The sequence below is a fragment of the Melanotaenia boesemani genome, chromosome 13 (assembly GCF_017639745.1).
Source record: "Melanotaenia boesemani isolate fMelBoe1 chromosome 13, fMelBoe1.pri, whole genome shotgun sequence".
Taxonomy (NCBI): domain Eukaryota; kingdom Metazoa; phylum Chordata; class Actinopteri; order Atheriniformes; family Melanotaeniidae; genus Melanotaenia; species Melanotaenia boesemani.
The window spans coordinates 29,661,828-29,672,949 of NC_055694.1; the positions used below are offsets into that span (position 1 = coordinate 29,661,828).

Sequence of the window (11,122 nt, forward strand, 5' to 3'; positions counted from 1 at the left end):
GTGGCCGCCATCTTTTGACGGGATCGCTGCTAAATGAAGTGTGTTCTTTACTCCGTACATACTGTGGCTGTAATGAAGCTGTTTTTTTTCTCAATCTGTTTGATCAGTTTTATAAGTTTAAGCTCACTGTCGCTGTGATCATGCTTCAGCTGCAGCTCATGCACTTTGCACAATGACAGCTGGAGTTTCATGTGCTGCCTCTTTTCTGACCTCTGATACTTTTCATTTGCTCTCTGTTCACTCATAAAACAGCATGTGTGAAAAAAAACTGCAGCTGATTTATACAAGTGAACCTGGTCGAGCAAATCAGCGGGTTGGTAGTCTGAGTGAAGGAACTTCTTCCATTAAGACGTAATGCTGACGTATTGCAGATTTGTTCAGGTTTAACAGCTGACTTAAAAACAGCCCTGAATCTTCTATATCTTCTTTATTTGCCCCCATTATGTTGTGTTCTTGTATTTGAAGATGTTTCACATCAGTTTGTTTTTAAAGAAACTAACAGTTGAGTCTAAATGCAGCACATGACACTACAGACACCTGATTTATCCAGTTGGAGTGTTAAAACATAAGTTAGGAGTTTCTGTCTGTTATCTATAATAATTTTATGACAGTTTATCAGTGACTAAGCAATACTGCCACGTTGGACCATCCCTCCTCCCTCCCAGCAGTGCCTCCCCTACTTTCTGTCTTAAGACTGAATACAATGTAAAAATAGACAGTGAGATTTATTAATTTTCACATTATAAGGCAGAGCGTTGCCTGTTTTGTAAGGCAGTACAGGTTACAAGGCACAATTTATTTAATTGGTTAAACCATGACAAAGTACTAAACAAAAATACAATATATATATTTTATAAACCAACACAACATATCATGTGGGAACTGCCTATGAGGTGGAGCATGTGCACCAAACTTGGTGTTTTGGGTATAAAATTTAGAATTTTTTTCTTTGTAAATAAAACAAACTGCAGATAAAAATGATTTTTTCATGAAATATTGGAAACCCCAAAAGTTTAACCTCTTCTTGACAAGACCTGTTTTTCTGCCTTCTGTCAAAAATGACAAATCCAAAATAAATAAAGTATACCTTCACAACTACAAGGGCTGTATGTTTAATCTTGGTCTCGACAGAAAGCTGAGAGATTACTACAGAAGTGTCAGAATAAAGCTATGTGATACTATGTCAGAGTAAATTCACCTGGAACACAGTAGAAAATACATTTTCTACTGTGTTCAATGGTTATCACCTCTTAAAAAAACCCACTTTCAGTAAAAACCAGAGGATAGCAGCCCAGTTAATCTAGGAATGAGTAAAGTAGTATCTTAGAAACACCACGAGGATCCAGTAATAAGTGAAGCCCAAGATAATATATGAAAGGAAGAGTGAATATTTCACTATAAAATCTCCTTTATCTCCTTGAAAACTATCAGGACCTACATGATTCTTTTCAAACAAAGGCAAAGTCGTAGGAGAACACATTAGCAAAGTTTTTAGAGTTTAGAGTTTCTGATTCTGGCTGCTAGCTCCCAGTTTCTGTCCCACAGTGATGAGACAGACATGTTTGTAACCAGCAGAGTCTCTGCTTTCATATTACACATTTTTATGTGGTTTGCTTGAAGTGGAGAAATTAGCAGAAGTTCTCTTTTTTTTTTTTTATATTCCCATATAATTGCTTGGGGTTTGAACTGTGTTTGATCTGGATGCCAGTGCTTGGCAGAGTCTTTAAGCTGAGTTTCTCCTCATCATTTTGCTATGTTACATGTTAGGATTGCTGCTTTCTAGTGTCTAAAATCGTCTTCTGGACTGTCAAGACCAGTCAAGAAGAGGTTAAACAATATCTGGAGTCTTCTTAAGCTTCTTTTCTGAGTTTGTTTTGTCACTAACAAACATAAAAAAAACAAACTGTGCAACAATGTGAGGCTTCTTGTAACATTTATAAAATACTCATATGATCACCATGTCTACCATAAACCTCAGAGAACAGCAGTATTCTTGGAAAGTTATGATGTTTATAGTTTCCTGTAGCTTTCATGGAGTTCATCTACACCTGTTTATTCCTAATCCATCCCAGAAAGCTTTCTGTAAGGAAGTTAGAATTACATTTAGATACTTTAATGTTTCAGTCAAGTTAACAGCTTCAATAAACTTTCATATAAAGACATATAAAAAGCTGAAGGATTCACAGAGTTGTTATATGGCCTCTTGCTTTGTGATGGTTGGCTGAGGGATGGAGGTTGGCTGCTTGGGGACGGTAGCTATGACTCCCTGCGCCATTTTGTAATGTTCTGAGCTGGAGGCCGTCGGTGGAGATGGGATGGGGGTTTCAGGAGTGGCTGAAAAGTAGAAGACAAAGAGGGAAGAGCATATAATAAGCAGGTGTACATTCACCAGCATCTGAAGTAAGTTGTTCGGTGAAATTTCTCACAGCATTAAACATGTTCAGAAACAATAACAGAAGTTTTCTTTGACAAAATAAGCCAGATTAGTTCCCATCCAGAGTTTAAAGGATTATTCTGTCAATCCTGTGGGTTGTTACAGCTACATGACCCAGCTGCACATGCAGCTGAATGAGGAAGAGGAGGAAGTCTCTGATGAACTTTTTCCGCCATGTATGAACAAAACTTCATGGTTCCTTGACTGATTTAGAAACAGCAGTTGTAAAAGTCATCTTATGTACTTACAGATTTGACCATTGTGGATCGGTGTTGGCATGTTGCTGGTCACAATAACATTGCTGCTGAGGTGCTCTTGAACCAGGTGAGGGTGCAGAGAGTGAGGCGCATGTGGAGCTTCATTTGCAGAACCTAAGAGATAAAGCTCATATCTCTTGATCTTGATTTGCACCAGGGATTCCCAGACATATTCCCCCCATATTCTGTTTCATCAAGAACTTTGACCCAAAATCCCAAAAGCAAGTGAAAGAGCATGAGAGCTCGCTCACCTCCGAGAAGCATTTCTTGCAGCAGGTTGTCGATCTTGGCCATGCCAAAGAGTTTGACAAATTGAATCTGCTCAATCATTTGCCAGGTGATGCTCTGCAGCGTTGGCAGCAGCAGGAGGAGCTCTCCAAAGCGGCCTCGAGAGTCGTACTGCCTGTCATTGATGTAGTCCTCCAGGCTGACCTGAACCTGGTATCGCATTCGCTTTATCTTTGCTGGGTCACTCAGACCTTTAGCATCTGTGGACAAACAGAAGCAGACATGCTTACAAAAGAACAGTGTGTTAATGAGTAGTGTCTTTATACAGTAGCGTGAATCCTCAGTTTTTAAAGTTTTGAGTCGAGTTATCAGCTTGAAAAGAAGCTTTGAGAATCTAAAGGTTTGTATCAGAAGTCAGGATTTTAGCATCGATTCTGGTGACTGTATCCTTCTTGTACTTTAATACTGGGCAGCTGTGTGTACCTTGTATCTGGCCTAGTAGCTGCTGCACCCCCCACAAATATGCATTAGAATAGAATAGAATAGACTAGAATAGAATAGAATAGAATAGAATAGAATAGAATAGAATAGAATAGAAAATTGATGGATAGATGGATGTGACAGCTGTTTTCGATACTGTGGACTACCAGATCCTCATCTCAAGATCAGAGCAATGATCGGACGTCACTGGCTCAGCCCTCCAGTGGTTTAGGTGGTCAAACTTTCCTGAGCGAAGTTTCTGTGTAAGAATTGAGGATTCTCCCTCTTTCAGTGCTGACCTCCCCTGAGGGGGTGACACATGGCATTGTTCCTGGGCCACGTCTTATTATTTTCCACTCTAGCACACAGGTGCTTTCAACGTACAGCCACTAAGATATCAGGAGGTGGATGGCTCTGAACTTTCTGAATTTTAATGAAGCAAATCATTTCATTTATCCCCAATAGTATCTGCAGAACCCCCAGTGTTGATCTTTCCCTGTTTGTACCTCATGAGAAGCCTTTTATTACAGAATTAGGCATGAAAATTGAAGCTGATCTAAAGCTGGATAAACATGTAAGTGCAGTTGTTAAATTCTGTTTATTCCATCTCAGGCACCTGGCTAAAGTAAATCTTTTTTTTATCTAAAAGTCATCTTGAAACTATAATTCATTATTACATCTTGCTGACTGACTGACAAGCAACTGACTTTGGCAGGAATTAGCTAGACTAGCATAGCTGCCCGGTTTTTAACAGGTACAAAGAAGTTAGATAACATCACCCCAGTTCTGGCCTCACTTCATTGGCTTCCTGTTTATTTGTAAATCAGTTTTAAAAGTTTTTTGAGCAACAAAGGAAACTCATACCTGGGTCAAAGAAAACTATGGCCTTCAAGCAGGCATATTCATTGTCATCTATCTGAAGCTCTTGGAAGGGAAGCACCAGTTCATCCAGGATCCTCACTGCTACCCTGCCCACCTCCAGCTCCGGACAGTTTCTGGGAATAATGTGGTCATTTCCTGCAGGTGAAGCACATTTCAAATAAAGCAGAGATAAAGTTTACTCAACGCTGCTGCAGTTTGCATCATTTGTGCAAACATGCTCCATTATGGGTCAGTTTTACCTAATAAGAGGATGTCTTTGTAAAGCATGGACCTTTTTGCAGCACCAAGCAGGAGATGTTCTCCTGCATGAGCTCGAAGCAAAGCCACCTGGAAAGAAATGCATGAAAAGGCAATTAGCTGTGTTCATATTAACGCTGATATTCTGGTATCTCATACAGCCGCTCTCTGTTTTGTAAAGCTCAGATTTGGAAAGACAAAGCTTAAAACCCTGACAGGAGGAGTTCCGTCAGACTCTCACTTCATCAGCAAATCAGTTACTAAGACCTGGTGATCACACTGTTAATGATTCTGCACTTTTGTGAGGAGGGATACAACTTTAAAACCAGCTCATCATATTCTAACTCAGGATTAAAATACATTAACTACGGTGGTTGAAAAGTTTGAGCCCTGCCATCCTCAGATGTGTGCTTTTTTATTTTACAGGGGAAGAAATGAGGAGCCACACCTGCAGCCATGTGTTCCTGCAGCCATTATCATGGCTGTAAGTTGGACTGGTTGATGAGTGACCAGTGTGTCTATACTGCTATGTACACTCTGTCTGTGTATGAGTCTCACCTGGTCATCCAGGGGCAGGTCACAGAAAGCTGGGATGTACTTGGCCCACTCCACCAAGACAAGCAGTTGCTGTTTCATGGACTCACAGACGTCTGTGATGGTAGCAATCTTCTTGGTCCTGATGTCACCGTTTAATATGGGAGCAGGGGATGTGATCTGCACGGAGAATTTCATGCTGTCAAAGCACTTCCTATGCCGGGTGAAAAACAGCAGTGTGAGGTCAGACCTACCTGTCGTGACAGAACGTCTGCTTGAATGAGTGCATTGATGGATGGTAAACTGCTGTCTTCGTAGCTGGACCTCCTGGTGCTGATTCGGTCTCTTTCATTTTGTACAGCTGAAAACACACACACACAAACATTTAAAGTATCATCAGGGAGCTTTAATGCAGGCTGAAGACCGAACCCTGACATTCAAAAGAAAAATAAGTCTCCAGAGGTTGTCGTGCCTATCAGTATATGGTCATTATTGCTTGGAAATGTTTGCTCAGCATAAGCTGCTCAGAGACTTCAGCGCTCGGTAGAGTGAACATTAACAAAGCAGAGCTCTCCTGACTCTTGCAACACACAGAAAAGTCACATCAATTCAGTGGAGATGGCTCACACAGTAAATTTCTTTTTCCAGTTGGATAAAAAAACAAAAAGCAAACAAAACAAACAAAAAATAACATGAAGACAGACTTTATTATTAAGACGGATTGAGACAGTTTACTTTGTAGAGATAAAAGTTTCTTACCTTCTTTCTTCATTCCAGCTCTGAAGCATTTCTTCAGTCTGCAGTATCTGCATTGATTTCTCTTGTCTTTGTCCACAATACACTGTCTGCTGAATCTGAAAAGTGGACAGACAAAGGAAGTTTGGGCTTTTAGGCCATCAAGAAAGAAAAGGAATGAATGAAACACAAAAAATGCCGAAAATTAACAAAAGAAAAAAAAACAGCAACTGTATTTTCTATTTCTTTAAGGCACCAGTAACTGATAAAACCTTTTGGTTTTGTGTTTTAAAGAAAAATTGATTAAGTGAAAAAAAAATCACCAGGTAAATGTTTAATTTAGTGTGTAATCAATAAAACACAAGCGTTTATCCTTGTGAATAAATCCCAGCAAGTAGATGTGCTTCCAGCTACAGGAGGCGAAGTATTTATTAATATTTCTGGCCTCACCTGCAGGAGTACATGTGGTTTTTGCGGACACTGCGTCTGAAGAACCCTTTGCAGCCGTCGCAGCTGGATGCCCCGTAGTGTTTGCCTGTAGCTCTGTCTCCACATATGGCACACAAACTGCCTGCTGCCAGGTGGCCGGTGGTGTTCATGTTGGCACTTTCAGATGGTGAAGAGTCTGAGAAGAAAAAATACTTCATCAGATCAGCAGGATGTCTTAGTTTTAGATGAGCTGAAACTGGAGGGTTGTGCTTGGATTGTGTCTACATGTGAGTTCAGAACGTGTGAACGGCCTGAGCATAAGAGATGAATCAGCCCCACTGATGGCTGATCAGGAGCAGCTTTCATGAAGCGACCTGTTACTTGCCTGAGTGGCTCAGATTGAGTCAACACAGCCTAATTGATGTTGGTTTGATTACCTCTGAAAACGTAATCACTGCAGACAGTTTTCAGTCATAAGACACTCTCAATCAATCACAGGGACTGTGGTGACACACTGCAGGAATGCATATAGATTCAAATCGGCCAGTTGATCCATGTGGAGATATTGTTTTATTTGTTTTTATGATGCTGCAGAAATATGGAAAAGTGATGAACAAGATATGTATTGAGTTTGCTTTGAGTAGGTTCCCATTAGGCCTCCTTTGTGTACTTCTTGTTGGGAATTGTAGGATTCCAGCCAGAAGTCATGGGAGACTGCTTGGATAAATAAGTTGATGTCACTGGAAGCTTGTATAAAAAACCTGCATCCTTCTTTTCTGTGGGAAGAGACGGTTTGTAAGAAGAGAAGGGAGATCATGATACTCCAGCTCAGACCGACACCACATCGCTGCTGAAACAGGCTGAAACAGGTTCCATCACCTGAATGCTTTCAGAACCCATAAAACAAAATCTCCTTATGTTTTACCGTTGGACCCCCACGGTGATAAAAGAGGACCACTGCTTGGGATCGTCCCTCTTAAGCAGCAGCAGATGGACAAATGACCTCTTTTATCACTCCGTGCCAGAGCTCCCTCTGGCCTCTCCTGACCAAAGTTTTAAATCAGTAAAAGTTTCAAAGTTCAAAGCCAGAGCTGAATATATGTAACTCACCTGTACCTAAAGGTAGGACCTGCATGTTTTCGAACTCCAGTGTGGTGTAGGCTGGGTCCAGAGCCTCGCTGTAGTCTGCCATGTCCATGTCTACCACAGCTTTGGGCAAACAAATTCTCATCTACCTGACAGTGGGACAGAAAGACTTGTCCAAGAAGCTAATGCCCCCCACCCCCACCTCCTCCTCCTTTCTTTTCCCACACCCCCACACACCTCTATGAACCCCCCACCCCCCCCTCTCCTTGTCTTTAGGCCTAGCTCCGCCTAATAGCAGGATGGCTCCAGGCCCGGTTCAGTGTGATGGTGTCAGAGAGGAGAGCAGTGACTGACACCAGAGCTCTCCCCTTCTCCTCCGGCCCAGAGGAGAGGTGGAGTGTCTGCCTGGTTGATGGTTAACCAGACCCTGCAATGGTGAATCACGGGTTTTTTCTTTTTTTTTCTTAGAGATAGCGCAACTTCAATATCACCCACTTCTGCTTGGCTCTCTGTCAGTAAACAAACTCCTCGAGCGCTACGTCAGGTCAACCCCTGCTCCACCACTTCAAACTGCAGTCTAACATCTCACAGCTTCAACATCAGGTCCTCCAAATTTGCAGAAAGTAACTGAGTATGCTTACTGCAGCGGTGCAGATTTACAGGTACTCTAACATGTTCTCTGCCTCCTGTCTGAAATGACATACCTAAAATAAATGACGTATATCTTCACAACTACAAGGACTGTGTGTACAATCTTGGTCTCAAAAGAAAGCTGAGACTACTACAGAAGTGTCAGAATCAATATATGTCTTACTTTTACTACAAGTAAATTCACCTGGAATACGGTGGAAAGTGTAAATGGTTATCTCCTCCTAAAAGAAAACAACATAACTTTCAGTGGAAACCAGAGGATAACAGCCCAATTCATCCAGGAATGAGTAAAGTAATGTTTAAGGGAACTGTGCTACAGTAGAAGTAAAAAGTGAGCCTGAGTTCTCCAGGTGTTTTAATAGAAGTGTTACACTCAGGACACCTGTGGCAATGGTCAGAGACAATCCTGGGATAGCCCCCACATTCACCTCTGAAAATCCATGAGGATCCAGAAAGAAGTGAAGCCCAAGATAATCTATGATAGGAAGAGTGAATCCTTCACTATAAAACCTCCTTCATTTCCATGGAACCTAGCAAAACATTTATGATTAATTTCAAAGACAGTCGTAGGAGAACGCATTAGCAGTGTATTTTAGAGCTGGAATCAAACATTTCACCACAAAACAGCAAAAGTAAGACATGATTTCTGATTCTGGCTGCTAGCTCCCAGAGACACAATGATGAGACAGACAGCTTTGTAACCAGCAGAGCCTCTGCTTTCATACGAAACCTTGTTTGTGTGGTTTGCTTGAAGTGGAGAAATTAGCAGAAGCTCTAAAGTGGACAGGGCTGTTCTCATGTTTTTCTTACATTCCCATATAATTGCATGGGTTTAAAATATAAGTTTTTGTTACACTCTTCTTTTCAACGTATGATATTATGAATAAAAGATATGATAAATAAGCTGCCACTGAAACACTGCATAAAGAAAGCTATTCTGCAGAAAGATTACTTTTTAATTCTGATTCTTCAAATACATTTACTATCATCTTTAGCAGCAGGACCAACACAAAAATTATGCATTTAAAATGAATTCAAGTAAAGGATTTATACAGTTTTTCCATCCCAGGAGGCCATGTTCAGCTCTGCCTCCATGTGTCACACATAGCTGCCAAATCTGAGTTAATTCTGCCGTAATTAACCAGGAAAACAACCTAAGCAAAACGATGCCTTTCTGTAAAAGCCCTCATTGTTTGTGGAAATGCACGGTGCACGTGAGGCTGATCCAAAAGCTCAACATGTGTTGTTGGAGAGGCGGCTAGTCCTCGGGGGAGGGGGGACGAGATGAGAACCGTTTGACAAATAAGGTCAAATCATATTTCCTAATTCCTTTATGAAATTATACAAATATCTGCTAAAGAAAATAATGTATTCTATGGTGGAAATAAAGTATTTTTTCTGCTAATTTTAACCCCTTGAGCCCTGTAACTATGTTTTAGGCCTTTGCTTGAAGATTGAATCCCCATAACCACGTCTATTTGAATACTTGTGGAGTCATGGTGACGTATGTGTTACTGGTGAGGATTAAATGAAGATGGCATACATGCAGCCACTTTCATGATGAATATGAATAACACAGCTACAAACCTCAACCAGATCATTATTAAAACATTATCTTGGCAAAGGCCAACTCTGAAAAGCAGAACTAAATTAGAGGAATTGTACAGACAGTTTAGGAGAAGTCTTCAAAGTGGACATTTTGGCCCAGTTTGAGACCACCTGTTCTTAACATCCCCAAACTGGGTCCTCAGGTTTTAGAAAATTAAACAAAATTAATAAAAATTAAGATAAGATGAATATAAAGTAAATCTTCTTTTGCTTTTCACGTAATTTAAAATATCCTGCAATATAAATTAAATAAAGTATTAATTTAGTGCAGAATTACATACAATGAATTTAACTTTGATAAACCAGTTTCAAGCTCGTCACAGTTTTAATTAATATATTTAGTTTGTATGTGCTTGTATGGGAGTGTGCTGATAAATTACCAGCTTCTCATACTAGAAATAAACTAATACTAAAGTAGAAACTTAAAGGAGATGACTCTGACTTTATTTTATATAACTGAGTACTTTGTTGATATCAAAAGGCTTCAGTAATGTTGATAGTTGCAGGAAAAATGTGAAAGATTATAGCAATGGATGCAGATATCATTTTTAAGAATTATGACTTTTCACTTTTAACTTGTGTATTTTTAAAATTATGACAAAATAATGGGGAAAAAATTACACGATCCGATTAGATTCAAAGTGTCTTCTCAATAATTTTTAGCTCTATTATCGCCCTAATATTTAGCCTCTATTTTTAGCTGATTTAACAGCTGTTCGGATCACATTAACTTCACGGGACCCTTCTGAGGAAGACTACAGCTGAAACATGTCAAGGTAAAAAACTTTTTTCTAATCTGTCTGACAAAACAGAAAATAGAGGGTGACGTGACGTTGGATCAAACCTCAGTGATCCAAACAGCTGATGGTTTCTTGCTTCCTGAAGTCAGTGAATCATATTTAATTCTTGGTCTATGATCCCAGAGAGAGGTCATACCCCTCTGTACCATCTGCATGATAAAAATAACTGTGTGAGAACGCATTTAATTCAGTCACCATATTCTTTTGTCTAGATTAACTCATTTTAATTTTTCTCTAGAAGCTTTTCTTTGGAGGAAATTATTTTTTTACAATAGAAAATACTGTATATGTTTTAATGGGTCCCTTGAGGGTCTATTCTTGGACCACTTTTATTTACACTATTAATGATCTACCTCAAGTTTGTTAAAATATTGATGTATTAATGTGCACTGATGATGTAGTCCTTTATCTTCAGCCTAAAAACATCCCAACAAGCTTCTTTAATTTTTCCAGCAACCATAAAATGGCTTTTAAAATCATGTCTTTTATTAAAAACAAAACAAATAAAACAAAACAAAAAACAACAGTATGTACGCCAAAGCAACCCGAAATTTTGCACATTCAGTGTTTTTCTGAGTAGAAGGAACTGTGAACACTGTGAATTAATCTAATTATTTTGGGTTTTACTGAACTTATATTTTAGCTTTTAGATTTTGTAAAAATGGCTAAAATTATTCAATTATTTTACAGATTTTTAAAGACATTTTTGACAGTGGATACTGCTAAGATGGATTTACATAGTTTTTTGAAATAACAAAATC

The 11,122-nt window shown here is 39.6% G+C and overlaps 1 protein-coding gene across 3 annotated transcripts; it reads right to left on the reverse strand.

Moving 5' to 3' along the window:
- Nucleotides 1-1,867: 1,867 nt before the first annotated feature.
- hnf4a (hepatocyte nuclear factor 4, alpha) lies at nucleotides 1,868-7,523 on the reverse strand. Of its 3 annotated transcripts, none has more exons than XM_042003730.1 (10): nucleotides 7,333-7,523; nucleotides 6,238-6,412; nucleotides 5,812-5,906; nucleotides 5,307-5,413; nucleotides 5,077-5,232; nucleotides 4,521-4,608; nucleotides 4,264-4,416; nucleotides 2,943-3,179; nucleotides 2,683-2,805; nucleotides 1,868-2,334 (listed from the first exon to the last, which is right to left on the reverse strand). In XM_042003730.1, the coding sequence occupies exons 1-10, from the start codon at nucleotides 7,445-7,447 to the stop codon at nucleotides 2,192-2,194; spliced, it is 1,392 nt and encodes a 463-aa protein (XP_041859664.1). In that variant the 5' UTR covers nucleotides 7,448-7,523; the 3' UTR covers nucleotides 1,868-2,191. The 3 variants fall into 3 exon arrangements, with proteins under 3 accessions (XP_041859664.1, XP_041859663.1, XP_041859665.1); XM_042003729.1 differs by having other exon boundaries at nucleotides 7,327-7,523; XM_042003731.1 differs by lacking the exon at nucleotides 7,333-7,523 and adding an exon at nucleotides 6,654-7,190.
- Between the last annotated feature and the right edge of the window lie 3,599 nt (nucleotides 7,524-11,122).